Source organism: Lagopus leucura, unplaced genomic scaffold (assembly GCF_019238085.1).
Source record: "Lagopus leucura isolate 7727_CA_CO unplaced genomic scaffold, USGS_WTPT01 Super-Scaffold_739, whole genome shotgun sequence".
In the NCBI taxonomy this organism is placed as follows: Eukaryota; Metazoa; Chordata; class Aves; order Galliformes; family Phasianidae; genus Lagopus; species Lagopus leucura.
Window position 1 is genome coordinate 21,515,077 of NW_024962255.1, and position 19,907 is coordinate 21,534,983.

General features: G+C 39.7%; 2 protein-coding genes and 1 long non-coding RNA gene across 8 annotated transcripts in view; 1 reads left to right on the forward strand and 2 right to left on the reverse strand.

Annotated features, from left to right (window-relative positions):
- LOC122175406 (gamma-aminobutyric acid receptor subunit pi-like) overlaps positions 1-10,580 on the reverse strand; it is a 43,733-nt gene extending 33,153 nt beyond the window's left edge. The window contains exons 1-2 of one of the 2 annotated variants that reach the window (XM_042863070.1): positions 10,543-10,580; positions 2,862-2,950 (exon numbers count right to left, since the gene is read on the reverse strand). In XM_042863070.1, the coding sequence (XP_042719004.1) occupies positions 2,862-2,917 (56 nt within the window). In that variant the 5' untranslated portion in view covers positions 2,918-2,950; positions 10,543-10,580. Of the gene's footprint in view, positions 1-2,861; positions 2,951-7,445; positions 7,489-10,542 lie in introns of those variants that run through there. The other variant, XM_042863069.1, reaches the window with a different exon arrangement.
- Positions 10,581-11,001: 421 nt separating this feature from the next.
- Positions 11,002-19,741, reverse strand: LOC122175477. The gene is made up of 3 exons (XR_006177415.1): positions 19,678-19,741; positions 19,059-19,146; positions 11,002-11,036 (listed from the first exon to the last, which is right to left on the reverse strand). It is a non-coding gene; the product is annotated as an uncharacterized LOC122175477 (long non-coding RNA).
- ENTPD1 (ectonucleoside triphosphate diphosphohydrolase 1) overlaps positions 12,990-19,907 on the forward strand; it is a 48,507-nt gene continuing 41,589 nt past the window's right edge. For 3 of the 5 annotated variants that reach the window (XM_042863166.1, XM_042863172.1, XM_042863170.1), the window contains exon 1: positions 12,990-13,141. The gene's annotated coding sequence lies outside the window, so the exon portion shown is untranslated. Of the gene's footprint in view, positions 13,142-14,174; positions 14,208-18,026; positions 18,104-19,907 lie in introns of those variants that run through there. The other 2 variants (XM_042863168.1, XM_042863167.1) reach the window with 2 other exon arrangements.

Genomic DNA, 19,907 nt, shown 5'->3' on the forward strand with positions numbered 1-19,907 from the left:
TCTACATTTTAGCACAGGATGTCCTGATTCCTCTAAAGTGCTCTTCAGTGCTCATGCCCATGTCATCACTAAGCAAGCGAGTTTATACCTGTCTGTAAGAAAAAAGTATCTACTACATGGCCTTGTGCAGAGATTGCAAAGGATGACAGTAAAATCTAAGGCTGTTTCTTCTTATACCTGTACATCTTCTCATCACTGCATCTGAGCTTCCCTTTTATTTACTATTATTTTTTTTAAATCTTACTACGTGAGTGTTCCATTTTTTCTGTTTTCTTAATGTATTTAAAATACACTGGCACACATTTAATTGCCTTGAAATGCCTATTCCAGCCACAGAGGAGATAATATGCTTTTATGGAAAAAAACTTGAACATATACACATATAATTTAACATTCCAAGCTTTCTGTTCTGGGTTATCAAGGTATAACAAACATATTAAACTCTTTGGGCTCAGTGGCCCATAATGGCATCTGTGAAAGTTGAACTATAATGATTTAATTTCCTTTGCTATTCTTATGGTTCAGAAGATGTAATATTTAACAAACTGGGCTACGTCTGGAAGGTACAATTGCTTGTTATTTAAGACACAATCAACCTAGTGACTTAGTAGAACTGGGTAACCAAAGGGGGGGGGATGGAGGGGAGAGGGAGCATCTGCCCTAAACAGCAGTACATATCACATTTAAAACAAAAGTACATTCAAGACACATGTGCAGGAATGTTGTTCCTGGCTATTTCTCATCAAGATTTATGTATCATGAAAGAGGCAGAAACACCTCAGAATTGAGAGAAGGGAAAAGCAAAATGCCAAATACAGTCTGAGCGAGCCTTTGAAACGCACCCCTCAGGAAAAGCTGGGCCAAAAACTTCTTTGAGGCAATCCACTGACAGGCAAAGGGTTTGCAGACACAATCAAAGGTGTTGCTTTTTGTTTCACACTAGACATGTTCAGGGATATTGGCTTTTGCATTGTCTTCACATATAAACAGCAGCAGGATCACCGACATCACTGCTAATTTCTCCACTTCAAAGCATTCTGTGCATTCCATGGCTCTTGGTTAATTGGCAGTGTTGAAACAGTGGCATTGTATTACCACTTCCCAGGTATAGGAACAAATACTTAAATAATGCAAGTGGTCTTTAAGTTAGACAGAACATCAACACCCCAGAAAGTCTTCTGAATCCAACCCTATAATCTTGGGCTGGCATTCTTAATTTGAAACATCTCTCTTGAAATGAGTGGGAGCTGCTCTTGGGATCAACTCCTGTCTTTAAGCTGTTTCTTGATAGTGATTAAAACTGTGAGCTGTATTGATTACTTTGATAAATTTGCCATACATTTATTCATCTCTTATTTATTAATAAAAATATTTCTGGAAAAATGATAATCCACACAATCCACTGGCTACAGATTTTTTGTATGTATATCTACAACATAACTTCATACTGAAAGTGAAAATAAGAAGCATTATTCAGCAAGTTGTTACTCAGACACATCTGAAATGTTTGTAGTTAGAAGGGACCTCAGAACTTCCCCAGTTCCAACCCCTGCCATACGCTGTTTGCCAGGTCAGGGCCCAGCACCCCATCCAATCCAGCCCTGAGAACCTCCAGGGATGAACTTCTCTCAACAATTTGTTTCAGTACCTCACTGCACTCTGAGTAAAGAATTTCTTCCTAACATCTAACCCAAATTTCCCCTTTTTTAACTTAAAGCCATTCCCCCTTGTCCTATCACTGTTAGACTGCATAAACATTGATCTCTTTGCAACTTTACTAGTGCAAAGCCATGATTATTAGCTACAGTGTGTAGCAAGTCACAGCTGACAAGGTAAAACTGAATGTATTCTGGGCAACAATGTCTGCATAGCACTGCAGAAGGCAAAGGAGGGAGAGGTCTTACATTCCCCCTTAGGAGAGTGCTACTTGCCCTCACTAAGTGAGGCTTTATCTAAAAATGTGTTTGCACATCAACTTGAAAGTAAAGCTCAGGCAGAACCTTATCATGAGGTATTTACTAGGAGGATAAACAGGCAAGGTATTTCTACAAAGAGAATTGGCTAAGCAGGTTTTAAATATATTTCAGGTAGTTAAGGATGGTGGGTGCAATGTTGTTTAACCTGCCCATGCTTGCATTTTCTTATTAAAGTTGCTTATAAAATACGTTCCTTCCAAAAGAAGACATTTTTTTCACTTTTAAAGTGCTCCATTTCTGTCTTATGGGGCTTTTTCTTTTTTTTTTGCCATGGCAACTGCACTGTTAGCAGGATTATTTGTACGTGAGAGGGATCAGTTGCACCTTCCAGTCTAACACAATTCAGCTTTCCTTAAGAATTCACAATTTCATCTACAAAGCATAGTATGCATTTCAACCATGCAATTCTTAAGACACTTTTCTTTAGCAGTGAGTTCACAAAGATGACTTTGCTACCTCAAGCTTATAGCACATGGAGGTGCGCTCTATGCCTCTGCCCTCAGGCAAGGTGGGTGCTTCAAGAGAGCACCATGCACCCCTCTGAATTTGCCAGTGTCTAATATGATATTCACGCTCTCTACACAGTAGTCCTTCATTTGAAGGACCGTTTGATCAAGTTCATTTTTTTTCCCCCATTGGTGTTCTCAGTGAAAAAGATGTAAAAGGGGTGAAGAGGATTGATGGGGGAATTCAGTCCTGTATTTTTGTTATTAATGCCCAGGTTAGTTAATGTTTAGAAGAGGGAAGGTTCAACTATCAAGTAGATTTGGCTTTACCTTGATTGGCTTGATTTGCTTTTTAGCTCTAAGCTGATTGATGTTCTGATGAATCTATAACTGATGTTATAGATTGAGGAAATAATAATTTTCAGTAAATATTTCTTACCTACACAGCACCAAAAGAAAAAATGCATCTAAGCTGCAGCATTTCAGACTGCACATTGTCAGGTCCAGCTTCAAAAGTTCTTGCAGCTCCTAGAAGGGAAGTGAAAGAAAAAGATGCAGTGTTCATGTTCTACAGTTCATATTTGCATTCCAAACATCCAAATTTCACAAGGTTTTCAACACAAACAGGAGGAGTTGTACCTTGAGCAGCTGCTGCTAGAAATGTATTAGTAAATGTCTACAAGAATTAAAACTCAAAGTTAATAAAACAACATGATGCTCAGCCTAGATTTAATTTGCCAGCAGAAACTGCATTCCAGTGTACAGGAACTCTTTCATTTTTACATTTATCCTTTCAATATTTGGAAAAGTAATTGTTTTGAAAAACAGCTGCAGACATATGCAGGAAAATCATAAGCACCTTGAGTTTTGCCAGTGCTGTTTCCAATTGTGAGTGAGTGCATCCCTGGCATATCAATGTACTCTTCAAGATGAAATACCAAACCATCCATTTTGGAACTCAGAGCTGTTTTGGAGCAACAACTCTGGTCCATGTGCAGTACCAATACTTATGATGCACATTATGGTAAGCTTGTAGTTAGTGAGGAAATACTGTTGCAGCAGATAAATTAAAATGATAAGTTTTTATCTCTAGCTATGTAAAAAAAAAATCTGTTAACTGTACATAAATATCCACATTCATCAAAATGTATGGCAGAGGCAAGATGCTTTCTTCTGAATGGAATTTCTTTGCTCTTGTCAGTATGATTCACAACCATAATGGTTATTTGAAAGTAATCTGTCAGCTCTGTAATCCATTTCTGGATGAAAATAGTATCCATCAAAATGCTTTAATGCAGTCATTCCACAGATTTGAAATTCTCTGGCTGTTCAAACTTATACTATATTTCATCGAAGCATAGAAACATTATTTGAAAGATTTACCTGAAAACTAAACAAAAAAACCCACAAACACCAGACAGAATCAGCAAGAGAATTGTTAAATGTTAAATACAAATGAAATATCTCTTAGATTTTATGAAGGGAAAATCAAATTACACTATTTTCAGTGTCAAGAATGAATTTTTATAATAATACCACTAAGATTTTGTTGAAGCTTTGTTTTACTCTCCTTCAGCTGGCCAACACAAAATGCTAGCTCCCTTCTTTTGCCCTTAAGTAACCTTTGGCTTAGCTCATAATTCAAGCAAAAGCAGCACTACTGGTATTTGCTTGAAGTAATGCCATTTGAATAGCATCTGACTTGCAACAGTGGTAAGTGGCAAAATAGGTTGCTACTGTCTGCAAGAGCAGAGAAAAGCTACTTGAATGGCTCTTTAAATACGCAAAAATATTCAACATCTTGAATATTGAAGCATACACCAGCCTGGTAAATATTAATGTCAAAATAAATCATCAGCTCTTACACTGACTTCCACAGAAAATCATGCATGGGGCATTATGTGAGCCTGTAATAGGAAGATACAGCCCAGCTGAGCAGATGGTGTTGTCAGAACACTGCTCTCCAAACGCTGTTGCTCTAACAGCCCTGCTTCGTGTCGCAGTATCTCTGCTGTGGAGCTCGTTCTGGATGGTTACTTGCTAGATTTGCTATCTTTATCTCACAGGATAATGCACCAAAAATAAGAATGATCTTTCTGGTTTCCCAGAAAAGCTTATAATGACTTCATAAAGCCTCTTTTATATTTAGCTTTTGAATTGCTACTATGAGCCCCTAATATGGTTAAGATCCTTTAAAAGCAGATTAAGAAAACCTATGGATATTTCTGTACTCATTTTAGTTTTTACAGTGCTGCAGATCAAACGACTGAGTTAATTACTCATGTTTCTAAAGCAACTAGCTTGCCTTCAGATCCATTCCAACTTAGCAATTGTATTAAGGGAGGTGCATTTTATTCAGTCTCTAACACATGGAAGGGTCAAACTGATTTTGTGGTAGGAGGATTAGTTCTGTGTGCTGGAGAAGGGAGAACGGAGAGCTAGGAGGAAGAAGAGGGTCTCTCTTCTGCATAAGAAGTACTAACAGAGAGATCTAATTAGCACGTTAACTGGCACCCATCACTACCAAGGGACACTGCCAGCAAGCCAAGGAATACAACTGGGCAGTACTAAGCTCTTAAGCAGCTTCACATACAACAATTAAGCTAAGTGTATGCATCACTGCTGCAGTTGCACGCATGTATGCATGCACACAGTCTATTTTTTAAAGGGCTTACTGAGCTGTTTTGTTCCACTAGCACCTGTCTTTTTGCATGCTTGGGCATCTGGATTTCTTCTGTCATGCATTTATACACTTTCAGCAGGATTTTTTCCTGTGTATGTTATTAAAGCTACTTTAAAAGCTACTAAAAAAGCTATTAAAGCTACTATATTAAAGCTACTTCAACAGGAGCCATAATATTTTCCTCTTTCCTGTAGCCTGGAAAAATGCACATAACCTGTTATTTGCATGGACTATCAAGCCATTTGGTTTTACCAGACATCACACACAATCCAGGTTATTGTGCACATACTGACACACCTTTGTGTACTAAAGATTTCAGGAAGTAATTGAGGTGAAGGTAATAAATAGCTGCTCTCACTTCCTATATAATGAAGCAACAGTGATTTCTGCTTTGACTCAGATCAGATTAAGACTATAAAATAGTATCCAATGTTTCTGGCATTTCTCCTGAGAATTTGGTGTCTATCTCAGCATGGAAGTGGATTACTTGAGTTTCACAAACCTGAGAATGAAACGAGATGAGGCAGTGAGCTGGCAGAGGAAGTGGCAGTATCTTAAAATTTCACTGGAAGTTAATTTTGTGAAGATGAATCAAAGCATGAAATGCCTTTTATACTGCAGTATCTTATCCACAAGCAGAAGTGTGGAAAAGACTAAAAATTACTAAAGGCATTTTGTCATATGGTAAGGGCCATATGCCTGAATTCCCATGGTTGCTGTTGCAGGCATCTAAAATCATAGAACTACCTAAAAGTGTTAGTAGTGGTTTTATAGATAGCATAAACTGAAGTAGCGTTGCCGTTGCTTTGACTTCTGCACCCAAACATCTGAGTGACAACCTCCTAGAAGCGCTTGGCTGAGGGATTCAACCCCAAAGGCAAAGGCAGCCAGCTCCCTACCCTGCTCTGCCTTCTGCCCACACTGCCCTCCACAACTGCATCACAGCCAGTGCATCTGGACGCTTTCTATTCTGTCTTCCAGTTGTTAGAGCAGAATGAATTAATTGTAGGGAAAACAATGGAAAGCTGAAAATGATAAAGATGCAGTGGGAGGAAGGGAATTAAATGCATGGGGGCAATCATGATTCAGAAGTACAGGGGGAGATATAGAAAATCCCAGAGGATGTGGCTCCAGTATGACACCATCACTTCCAAGCTCTTTATTCACTCTTCATTCCTGCCTTTATTTTTATATATTGCCACCTGGAAGTGGCTTCTGCAGTTCTTATGGGCAGATTCCTTATCGACTCCAAGCTGTGTGGGATATAATCCTGTGTCTTCCTTCACTTGTGCACAAGCAGCAAGTGAAAAAGAAGGTTAAATTTTGCTCATCGCTAGGTGAAATCAACTGCACACAACTGAGCTGTAGTCACTGACAGCATGGTTTGTTTGTTTTTAATGGATCAAATTAGAAGGAATAAAACTGGGCAGCAGCAGATCTCACTGGGAACTGATGGATGTGAGTGGACCAATGCATATGTCTGCATCCTATTACAAGAGGCCCCCATTTATTTGTCTGACAACTGGCTGCTGGCACACCAGCTAGCTTATTCCTAAACCCTAGGCATATCTCTAGCCTGGCAGGGGCATAAAGCAAGTAAAGTCTCCCTGGGCAAGTAAGGAAATTTAGATTTACATGGTCCACAGAAAGTAGCTGTCTTGTCATGTTTCCTTTGCAGAGACAGATGTTGAGTATAGGGCCATCCAGTGCTATCTTAGGAGCTGAAGGGATATTGAGCTCCTGCAGCTGACATACCCAGCAATAGCTCACAAATGAAGTGCTGGATTTCAGTTTTGCTTCAATGTTCTAATCAACAGAGTTGCCACAAGTGCCAGATAATAGAAGTAAGAGCTAAAATTGTTGCTTTCTTGTATGCTCCTTTTACCTGTAGAACACCTCTCAAGTTCTATGCTCATAAGTTTTTGTCAAATATACAATATATATTTCAGTACCCCAAATAACACAAGATGACATGTAAAGTCTTCAAAACATAGATTGGAAGGACACAAATTGGACCAGAGAAATCTATTAATGGAGTCATTTTAATCACTAGTAGTATTTTCACACACTTAATACTGTCTAATTGTTAGATACATTTGCCTTTCTAGTTTGAGGTTTTTTTGCTAACCAAGTTCTCAGTTATCAATGTATACGCATCAGCGTAATTTACATGATACAGAATGGGATTATTTTGTACATCCACGTTTTTATTCTGTGCATTTTAGTTTCAAACAATAAATCAACTGGCAGAAATTTTGTGACAGTTTTAAAGTTTTCTGAAAAAAGAATCCTAGATTGACAACACCAGGGTGTTCAGGGCACTGCAATTCTGAAATTTACCTTCATGAAACAAGAGAGTAAGTGTCAGGTGTCCTATTTCCAAGTATCACAGCACTGAGATGATAATACAGTAAACAGAGCTTCAACAACCTATAAAAATTGATGTAGTAATAAGCAATCAAAGAATAAGTTTTAATAAATGTATTCAAGAGTAACCTGTGACTGTTTAAATATGCCACTCCTTACTGTTTAAATATGGCTTGAAAAATCTGTATGTGTGCCACACAGCAATTTGATTGAAAGTTCGTGAGATTGCGTTTGCTTATACATGTGTGTACATAGTTTTTATACTTTCTTTCCTTGGTACATCCCAGTTCTTCTATCTGCGTCATTGGCCCTCTACAGACATCTGAAGATGTTCAAGGGTTGCTTGTTACAGTAGAATTGCCAGGCCACAGCCTGAATCAATGGTCGAGCATCAGATGAGAAGGCATGGCTAACTCAGGTAGCTCAGATGCAAGCAGTGCACCCCTCCTCACCCTCATTTAAGGGTTAGCAGCTGAGGAGGCAGTATCTCTCTGGATAGAGACTGTGCTCCTCTTGAGCTGTTAGTGGTTATAGGAAGAGGTGAGCCAATTTTCCTTCATTGCCTGTTATTGCTCTGTAGTGCCTGTATTCCATTCAAATGCACTTCTATCACTTTCTTTGCCATACGCTTGTCTCTCAGACCTTTGCTGGCTTTGAAGGTGTACGTCAGCACTGCAAGATGCCTGTGCTCAATTCCCTAGGCAGCCATGGATACTCTCCTATCACATAGATTTTGGTGGCTGATGGTCACCCTTCACGTGCCCATACCACAGCAGCAAACAGTAGAGAGGTGCTCAGTTCTCATACTATTTGAAGGATGAATGTTGAAGATCGATACAGCCTTAAGAGGCTGAAGATGATCAATCTAACCTCAAAGGCACTTTTAACTTGGCAAGAAAGGTGCAGGCAGCTTCAACACAGTGAACACCCATCTCTCGAGCACTAGTTCCTGGTCACCTGAGACCTGGCAGCTACCTGGGAGAGAACTTTGGGTCATCAGGTTTCTAAAGGACCCATAAGTGAAAGCTGAAAGCAGGTATGTAACCATACTTGACTAGCCATACAAACCAGCCTAACTTGTTTCTGCAGCCCGTTTTAAAGTGAAGCCACTGTTTTGATTGGGCACTATCAAAGTAGATAAGATTAATATAAATAGTTGAAAATTCATCACATTGGACAGAATATGCTGCTTCAGATTATGAAAGTAATAACTTGATTTGAAAAGACAAGTGAAACTATGTCTTTCTGATGCCAGCTTCAATTATCATTCCTTATGAAAGTTAAGAACAAGCTAAGATCTTCTGGCTTATAACCTGGAGGAGTCCCCCCACACACACCCTGATATCTGAGCTTCAATATAGCATTCTTGTGAGGTGGAAACTGCCCAGAACTGAGCTCATCTCCCCTCAGCTTGCTTCCATGCAGCCTCTGGGATAAGAGAATTAGAGACTTCTATGCACGTGACTGAACACGCGCTTGAGGCCCAAGCCCTGCGGTAGCAGATCAGGCTTAAAGCCATCCCCATCTCTCCTCCTGGCTGAGTATTTCTCAGTATGCCCCTAAGATTCACAACAGCATCAGACCCCCAGTTTGCGGTTGATTTTGTTTACAACTGCAAGGCTTTTAGCTGGAGGAATATAGCCTAATGATGCCTTGTTGTCCATGCAAACTATGAATCTGCATAATAGATTTTTCTTGTTGACAGACTGGCATAAGAACAGTCAAAACCTGTGCAGAAAGCATTAGTTTTCTGGAGACACAGCCTCCAAGCACCTCCCATCAGCTTGGGTCTCAAATTTTAATTCTTTGCTGAACTAAGCGTCCAGGAAGTGGGAGATTCCCAAACCATTTCAAGCAGTGCAAAAGGATGACAGACAAGACAGGAGATAATCACATTTTAAAGCATTTCTGTCTTTTTCAGTCAAGGAAGCTGTTGCATTTGAGACAAGCTGGCCCAAATTAATTAAAATTACTCAGTAGAGACATACACATTAGCAAACGATGTTCACAGATGAAATACTTCTTACCACCCAACCACACAAAAATGTGAATAGTCTCAAATAAGTTCGGTGTCCTGGGCTCAGCTGTGTGCTCATACTCAAAGTGCAACTCAGAAGAAGGGTGTTGCTCTATCAGATGTGGAACTGAGCTCAAAGTCAGCAAGAGCTCCAAGGGGAAATCACAAAAAGGGCTTTGAAAGTGCTCGCTATTTTTTTCATTAAAACATGTATTTTTGGTGTTTTTTCCTTCACTAATGCATATTTAACTAATCTTCCCACAGGGATAAGCATGCGACTGCTTCAGAATTTTTCCCATTCTGTGAGTACATATTGCTTTAGCAATATTCTGTGACAGTCATTAGAATCACCTGGAGTTGTATCGTATTGTAAAGTAGCCTTTAAGTACCTGTTTATAACGTTTGAATAGACGCTGAAATTGTTGCTAGCTGGGTGGATTTACTTTTTATTTGAAAAAAGCATGCTAGAAAAACAAAATGCTTTCACTTAATTCAAATATTTCCCTTCATTATGACCCAATACTCAACAACAGGCTTAACCAATGCATTTCTCCTTCAATTACTGCACACTTCTCTTAAAGCATAGGCAGTGTTGACCTTCATGTTGAGCTGAAGTACAGATCTGGCAGAGCGATGAGGGAAAATAGGGAAGCTGGTTCCTAAACTATCCTTCCTGTAGAAGCTTCACCATATGTCAACCAGCAGTACATATAAAAACAAGTTTTTGCAGGCTTTTTTGGTTTTGTTTTTTTGTTTTTTGTTTTTTGTTTTTGGTTTTTTTTTTTTTTTACAGGGGAAGGTGGTGAGAAATAGAAATCACTCCTTAGATCTTACCTTTATTTTGCCAATGGTAATTTGACTTATTCTGGCTGTTGATATTTTAATCCTAAAGGAATGCATCTTAATACCTCAAACGGGGGGAGAACTGTAATTGTTATTAAAAAAAAAAAAAAAAAAAAAAAAAGCAATGGAGCAGAGTGGGGAGGAACGACACGACAAGGGAAGGACAGGAGCGGCGCTGGGCAATGTCCCGAGGCGCGGTGCCGTACCTACCTACAGCCGCGGCAGAGGTCGAAGTGCGGGGCTGCCTCCCTCCGTACAGCCTGGCAGCCGGCCGGCGACTGCGGGACCGCGGGTTCGAGCCCGCCCCCGGCCGGGGGCGTGAGGGTGGGCAGTGAGGGCCCCCCCTGCTCGTGATGGCTAAGCCCCGTGGGTGCCACTGAGCAGCTGCTGCCATTTCTTTGCTTATTCTTGCCTTTTTTAGTTTCTTTGGGTAAGCGATGCTTTTTTTTTTTTTTCCTTTTCCCCTCAATGGGCTTTGAGTTGACTGTGCTGTAGAGAGAAGTGGTGAAGGATGTCTGCCGAAAAAAAATCAATAGTGGCACTTCCCATTGTACTTCTTTTGTCATGTACCTGAAGCAAAGCTCTCATAAAACTGATTGCCTTGTCTTCCTGCTTGCAATAGTTGCATCCCAGCCACCTTGGCCAGAAACTTCCATGCTATCCAGGTGTTCCGGATGTTCCCGGGTAACATTGTTCAAGTTGCTCTGCAGAGATTGGAAGGAAAACGTTAGCTTTAGCACTATTTTTCTTTCTGACCTTTTTCCTCAGGATCTGTCTATGTATTGGAGGTGCACAAAAGTATCGCATTCTTTGGAGTAATGCTGTTCCATACAACACAAGATGAAGGAAATGCAATTCCTATACCAGGCTGTGTTGGGGGAAGTAATGTCTGACAGGTTAATATTTACTGTCAGAAGGCACTCCCTGCAGTTAGGATATAAAGAAAAGCAAAAGAAATCCTTCCTGACAAGGTCAGTATTACCAGTGTCAAAATATGGAACTGCTGGTCCAAGCTGCAGAGGAGAGAGATGACAGAAGAGGAACGCTCTTTCCCCTGGAGATATTCAAGATCAGACTGGAGCATGCTCTGAGCACTGTGATGGAGCTGTAGATATCCCTGTTCATTGCAGGGGATTTGGGCTAGATGGCCTACAAGGATCCCCTCCAACTCAAACAATTCTATGATTCTATGAACTTTGGTTTCAACCACTGGCACTGCTTTTCTTTTTGATGTTGACAGTTGAGGAAGGCAAATTCTGAGAGGTCCAGTCCATTGGTTTCTAGCAGTAAGGATCCAAGGTTTGTTTCCTTTCTCTAGCACGTGCTAGCCTCATGGTAGAAGTAGGCATATGTCCTCTGTTGTGTCTTTATCTACAAAATGATTACCCATGCCTTCTTATAGGAGGCTGCTCTGACGCTCCATTGCTGCAGCACTGGAATCTTGCCCCAAGCTATAGCAAGGGCTGAGGTCCAGAAAGAAAAGCACATCTCTGAAAAAGTGGAGCGTATTTTCTTGCTGTCTTGTGCCTTTCTGTCGCTGTTATTGCCTGAAGCCTTTATTTATTACTGCATCTGTGGGCAGGAGAAATTAGAAACATGAAATCCCACATTCCCTCCAAATACTGAATGCTGATCTGATATTAAGTCAGGAATACGTGCTGCGTGTCCTTGCTCTGGGATGCTTCCCCTCACATCTCTTGTTTGAACACAGTTGAACTGTAACATGTGTAGCGCTTATCCTTCATTCATCAGTCAGGCATAAAGCTTGAACCCCAGTAGAAAAAAAATCCCTGATTTCTTCTTTTACAGAACAGCTGCAAGTAGAATCAGCAGGTTTGGTCCCATGTGGCATTTCACAGCAATGGAACTGAGAAAACAGCTTTAAAGACGGTTCTATTACTAACTGGCATAGAAACAATGCTGATGTTTGTTTATTATTCCCACTAGTACTCTGAGCACAGATTATATCTAATGGAAAGTATCAGATTCTGAAAATTCTAGGGATTTTCCTACTTATTTCTTAACATGTATTTCAAGTTCCCTCTAACTGCAGGTCATAATTTAAAACAGATGGGAAATCTGTCAGAAAACTCAAAGCAGCAGTGTGGCATTGCCTATTACCATTCATAGTCCTCAAATGGAAAAATCTGAAAGGTAATCCACTTTTAAGAAAGTCAGAAAACAGCACCCATCTGGATTTCAAGTCTTCAAGCCATTAAGATAGTTGAGAAGCATTAAAAAAAAACTCTATGCAGGGTGCACTGTTCTCTCCACAGAAGAGCATAAGATGGCTGTCACTGGGACTTCGGGTCACCTGGGACAGCAGCTGGGCCATGAGCAATTGCAGTACTCTCTGCTGCAGAGAAGCAGCTAAATGACAGTGCTGAAAATGAATTTGGTTCCCCTGACTTGGAATAGTAGTTTGTCAGTAAAGTCTTAATGTAAAACTAAAGCTTATGTTGCTTAATCTAACTCTGGATTATGAGGGTTCTACCGAGTGCCTCTGGCTCCCATTTCCTGCCCCTTCCCTTTGCAGCAGTAGGACCTCTGAAGCACGGAATCTGCCACCTGCCCTTGAGGCTGGCCCTGGAGCAGGACGGCTCAATTATTAACCCCAAGCTCAAATCCTTGAATAGAGCCATTCATCAGCTGGGAAAATCAGCTGACTTCATCCTCAGGCTGGTAAAGAGTAATGAAATGGTTTCAGAGAACGACTTGCAGAAAAGACTCACAGAACACACAAAATTTGGATGTCCCCAGAACGAAATCATTTTAACTCCATGCATTTAGCCCTCTGCACCTACGTCAGGTAAGTTGTTTTGGGGGAGATTTTCAGTACAAACTGTTGCCTTGGTGACCTCTTGTAATCTGCAGTGCTGATTAAAAAAGCATTATAATCTGTAATGACTTCCAACGGCTGGCACCCTAAGAATAATGGAAAATACAGTGAACCCCTGCATCCCTGGGATTCCTGAGATGTATTAATTCTGATCAGCTATCAAATTTTAATTGTTTGAAATGCATTCCCAGTAACAAATATGGGCTTATTTATAAAGGTTATAACTTCTATTTAAGTATCATATTGATGCATAAAATAACAAATATATCAACAAAATATAAACAAAAATATATTCCCATTTTTACTTATATAGTAACATTTTGTGGGTAGTATTCTGGAGATATTAATGCAACAGCAAATGTTTGGAATTCTTACTAAGCCAGTCCTGAATAAAAGCAGTTTTGGTGAGGACCTGAAAGTGAGATCAAATAATTCAATCTTGCACCTAAGCTAAATGCTGAGCAAAAAGTCAGAAAAACACCTGCTGGCATATGAAATTTGAATATTACTTGATTAAAAATTGAGATAGGTAATGCCAATGTTGAGGATTCCCATCTGCTTTTTTGGGAAGTATCTATTTGAAACTACTATGGGTAACTATATTTCACTGTACAGTGTCCCAGCTAACGTATGGAAGACATGCAAATAACACCACAAAACATTCTCCAGCTTTAGAATTCTGCAGGAAAAAAAGCCTTCTGATTACTATATATTTTATGGGTAGCAGAGGATGAGCCAGTGTTCTAAAACTTGATACAATCTACACTCCAATAGGAATGTTTGCCCATGAAAATACAAATTCTTATACTTAATACAGGCTGCATGAATAGTTGCGCTGAAATGATTATGATTACTCAGTGACCTCAGGGCAATATATTCTGCAACCGTCCCAGATTATTGCAGAGAAAATATGGGTAGTAAAACACAAGTAGATCAAATTTAGGAATGCATGTCACCTTTTGTATCTTGCAGCTCAGTCTCAGAAAACAAATTCTTGCTTACCTGCAGCAAGAGTCACAAAATACAATCATTTTTTGTAAGTATTGGATATTTTCCTCATTTTTAGATCCACGTAGGAATTAAATTTCTCTTCTCTTGATAAATTCTTGCTTGTCAAGACTTGTCAAGCAAGCTTCTCACCTCTTTCTTTCACTGAAGTCAGTGAGGCTTAATGGCTTGCTTTAATGTTGGTCTGACCTCTTGCAGGATTACTCATAAGCTGAAATGAAAGTGTGTTGATGCTGGGGCTCCACTACCCTGCCTTTCAGTCTGGAGCAGTGCAGATGCTGCTGTGTGCAGTCAGGATGCACGCTGCATTGAACACCTTCAGATCAGGTCACAGCTTTCTGGTATGATGTTAAGCTCAGGTCTTCCCACACAGTGTCAAAGCACCCCAGGGTGAAGCCACCCTGGAAGGGGAAGGCACCTCCACCTGTAGCCATTGTTTCCTTAGAGGCTGTTTTGAGAAGCACATATTTTTGTTTGTATCGCTTGTCACTTGATTCATAGCAGTAAGGATGCATTTGTCCCATCTTTGTTAGCTCTTTCTACGCCATTACATATGTCCAGGTGCTGGCTTTAATGAAGTACTTATGTTTCCATTATGCCCATAATAATGTTAATACTCCAGAATTATATGAAATAAGTGAAAAAGCTGAGATGAAGACAGTGGATTTGGTTATCTCAGGCGATTGATTTTCTTTGTATAATGCTGTCAGTGCTTGAAAGGCTAGGTAGATTAACTGATTCTGCCGAGAACAGGCAGGCTTGTACTAGCCTTGCATCACATACAATTTTCCACTTTATTAGTAGGACAGCGGAAATTTGTAAGCCTCCAGCTGTGATGTATCTTGCTGTTTTAGAAGACATGGCTTGATGGGTTGTCTCACTAGCCTGAAATGCTCACTTTTCAATTGTGAGCAGAATGTACTTGTTCAGCTATCAATAAAAAGCCTCAAGCAAGTGCATCAAGGTGCCATTTTCACCTTCTCCATTACTGCAGGGAGCTGTATAGTTTATTAACGATGTCATACATCATGACCTTTCTAGCATCGCTGTTATGTGGGCCATGATAAATGCACTTGGGCTTGGTTAGGAAGCTGCAACTGTAAGCAGGAATAGGAGGAGCTGAGAGGCACCAGGCATGCAGTGAGTGTCCAGCCAGACAAGTTCACTGCACTGCTGCTGTGCAGCCCTAGTGGTGATGCCAAATCACTGTAAAATCATTGACTTGTCTTCCCCAGAGGGAAGCTGGAGCAACAGCTGAACCTTTCCTTCTCTTCATGAAAGTAGCTGGCTAAAAAGTGCCACTTTCTGCTCTCACCTACTCCATGATCAGTCTACCTAAAACAGCCAACAGTGTTCTCAAATGTCATTGCTTTTTATCATCAGCTATGCATAAGACATGCAAAAGACAAAAAACTAATATATCAAAGATTCATTTCCCAAGTCCTACCTGCTATGTGATCTGAGCAAGATGAAAGGAGTTGATGATATATAATTGAAATGCCGCTTTCGCAGAAAAGAATTGTTTCCAGCCCAAATAGGTTTGCACTGTGCTGTGACCATGCGCCTTATCTGTTTGCAGTTTAATTTATGCTGCTGTACTGTATATCAATGCATGTCACAACATTAGAAACCTAAAGTTTTAGGGAGACCATGTAGAAGTTCCTCTCCTTTACAAACAGGAGGAATTTATTTTTGCTTCCATAGTTATTAACACAGTATTTTTTACAAGTTCCTATCACTAACGTTCTCTTAAGTTTGAAAAGCACACTGGGGAAACTGAGCCAAATTCTAACGTTGGTTATGCACTACTCCGTAATCTTCCTCCTATTTATCTCCTTCAGTGTAGACGCTAATATGCTATTAAGGACTAATATCTATGTATAAACAGAAGAAGAATTAAGTGATATTTACTTTAACATTTACCCATGAACACGGAGATTGTAACAACTGCTTGCAGGACTTTTGCTTAATATAAGCATATGCAAGGAGAAAAATAACAAGACAATAGTATCCTAAATATTACTTAAATTACTAACCTTACATTTATCAAAATGTACGGTTTCCTTTTTACTGTGTTATAAATACAGTGTGTATGAGCCCGCTCATTTCTTACTATGTAGAAATACTAATGGTGTTTAAGCCAATAACTGGTGAGGTTAAACTTTCTACAAGCTCACTTCAAGGAGATGATGGCCACATCATTATTTGTTTGGGAATTTCTCTTTGTAAAGCTGTCAGATTATAGCAAGATTTCATCACCGGTGAAAATGCATAACTTATGGTGGTGACGGTGTTGAAAAAAGTGTTTTGTAGCTGAGAATAGTGTTATTGTGCTCTTTGCATCTGCTGTAGCTTCCATGGAGATAAATAAGGAGGATTACTTCCAGAGCAAAATACACATCTGGCTGATCTATCAGACATGAATAAACTACTTCTGAGAACAGGAAATGCCAAAGGCAGTTCAAAAGGAGTTATAGATATACGTGACATGTAAGGATCGCTCTGTGGAAGTTAATGTGAGTCAACATCTACAGCGGTCCTGGATGACACATTGATTCAAAATCACACAGTAATTGATGAAATTGGAGAGAATTATCTTCAGGGTCTCTTTTAAATTACTAAGGAAATAATTTAGCTCAAGTCTACTAAATTAACAGTTCTTGCAACATGCAGTGCTTGTCTCCTCATCACTCATGCATTTGAAAAGTACAGCTTTAACTGCATATGCATTCTTAAAACCAGCAAAACATAGAAGATGCCATCTAAAAATTGAACTGCAGTGGTCAGAGCCTCAAAATAGCACTTTTTTGTGTATATTTTTAATATTAGACTGCTTATTCTAAATACTTTTTTTTTTTTTTTTTTTAAGGTAAAAAACCTTAATGGCTCCTAGGGCTTTCTTCTTATTATTCTATGGTACTGTTTCTGTCCTTAATTTTCCTTCTGTTTTTTACATGTATTCCATTAAAGGCTTGCAGTTTAGATTGAAATTACCTGTTAGTAGTTGTTCAAATTGAGGCATTAATCTTCTGTCTGAATTCACATCCCACCATGATGTAACAATGCTATACACAAATGATCTTACAACCGAGTTTCCAGACCATAAGAATAACACTACAATACTCCATCAATGGAGGAACCTGGAAAACTAATATCTTTAGGCCAAATGTTCTACTGTTGGGTTTGGGCTGACAGCAAACAGCTGGAAGATAGGAGCTGTCTGTACCTAAATTATGAGGAGCAAGATTATGGAAGTTCAGCTCCTGTGTTTGGCCCAGGGATGCACACTCTGGCATACTTTTCTGATCAGTTTGACAAATACGAGAATAAAAGGTGGGTTCAGATGAAAAAAAGTTGTTGCTTTTTTCCTGCATTATCTCCTTGCTATGTGTCTGACTGTCTTACTGATGAATTATGATATTCATAACAGAACAAAAGCAGGCATAAGCACAGACAGGAGGGGAATCTATACAAATACGGTTTTGTGCCCTGAAAATGAATAATGAATCAGAGAACACAGGCTATACAGAGAAAAGGATCTGGGAGTGAAATAAGTAAAAGCTACTCCTTAATATTTCTGAAATTGCAGTTTTGTAGCTCTTCATCTGTTGGTACAGGCTTGAGCAAATAAGAAATCAAGAGATTCCAAGGTGAGTGTATTCTGCTGAACTGATACAAGACTTACCATAAAAGTAAGGTTATATATCAAGAAGTACAGAGAATATGATAGCTAAAGCATACATTAAGTATGCCAACAGAACATTTAATGTTATGTTTTAAATCATGTATGTGCTAGATGAGATCGGTTCTTGTAGATGTGTATTTCTGTATGCTTATAGGGGGGAAGAAGACAAGTTACTTGGTTCTGACTTACTTTCAACCACAGTATACCTGTGAAAAATTCACATCAAACCAGTTTAATTAGTAAGTAAGAATAATTACCACTGTATCATTGCTCTTTAGCCTGTCTTTCCCCGCTATTCCTATATTCAAGGAGCCTTAGCAGAACACGGCAAACTTCAGTGGTACAGGTGCTTAATCTATTTATTTCATGACAACGAAATGCTGCTCATGCCAGCAGTACATGGGGATGGAAAGTGTGTTTAATGCTCACTTGTAACAAAAATCAAGATCACTTTAGCCTTTCTTTTTTTGAACGGAGGAAAATGCTCATATTAATGTTGATTTGCTGTTCCTGCTGAAGGTGGCAGTGTGGTATCATCCTCAGAAACAGAAACCGCTCTGCTTCAGCAGCTCTCCTTGCTGTGTTCATCCTGGCCTGCTGGCTCACAGTGATTACAGACATCACTACACACCCCTATTGAAAACGGCAGAACTACCTGCAGCGACCATTTAACTCTGAGCTGATTGTGAAAATAGGTGGAGCAATGCATCTACAGTATTGACTAAGTTATGTTTATAGTTAATATTTTATATCCATGTCAATAGCTTATTTCAGCCAGCAGATTTATATAATTAAGGACTTCCTGGTAGCTATTTACCTATCTCCTTAGCTAATCAGCTCTCTGTATTACTTGAACAGTTCTGCTGTGTTCAAATATTGATCTTGGGTAGCTGTCAAAAGTGTTTGTGCATAGTCATATTTGTTTAGCCTTAAACAACGCCCCTAGCAATACTATTACATTTACACACTATACAATCACAGAAGGCATAGGCTGGAAGGGACTTTAAAGGTATCTAGTTCCAACTCCCTGCCGTGGGCTGGGTGCTCCTCACCAGACCAGGGGCCATCTGACCCAGCATTGGGCACCCGCAGGGATGGGGCACCCATCGCTCTCTGGGCAGCAATGCCAGGGCCTGACACCTCTCTGAGCAAAGACCCCAACCCCTTCGCTCCGTGGTGCTGACAGCACTGTACCTGGTGTCACTGCACTGGGAGAGGTCTCTGCTGGAGGACTGCAGATGCCTCAGGCACGAGATCAACTTCACTTGTTGGGGCTTAAGTTCTGCTGGAAAAAATGCTTTGATAAAGCCTTATGTCATTTAAACTAATATGTTAGTAAAATACCTTAATATTTTAAATAAAAAATTTAGTGTTTAGAATGGTTATGATTTTAGGTGATGTGCCCAAAAATCACTTTAACATTTTAAATCAGCATCTCTGTAATAACCCTTTATGAAAATCTCTGGAGATAAAGCTGTTTCATTGTATTTGATCTGTAGTATTCTTATTATAGCCTTCATAATGGAAAAAAAAAAAAAAAAAAAATCATGCTATCAAAGGTGCCTGAATGGGTTAAATGACCCTCAGAATGAACTCTGAAGTTTCTGTTTCTACAGCATGAACACCAGGTAAATGCATCATAATTCCATTTTACTGCTTTATCAAGAGAAAAGAATATTTGTTGTGGTGCACATTAAAAAGCAGCTTTGAATAGAAAAATATATAAGTGTTATAAGTGGAAAGGTTAACAGCAAAAGGGCAATACAGGAGTATAACAGCACAGATAGAAGGGTTACAAAGGAATAGTGCTCACCCATCTCTGAAGATCCAGACTCATAGGAAAAACTCCACGAGAGAGGTATCTCCAAACAGTTAGCCTTTAAATGAAGTGTAAGAGAGGTGCAGCCAGAATCTACCCCTTCCAGGGGAATTGCCTTCACCTGTGCTCCCACGGCTGACTGGTCCTTTCCCCAAGTGCTCAATCAGTGCTTCAGGGTGTGACTCAACAGTTACCATACAATAAGCAAATCCTGCTGCACACAC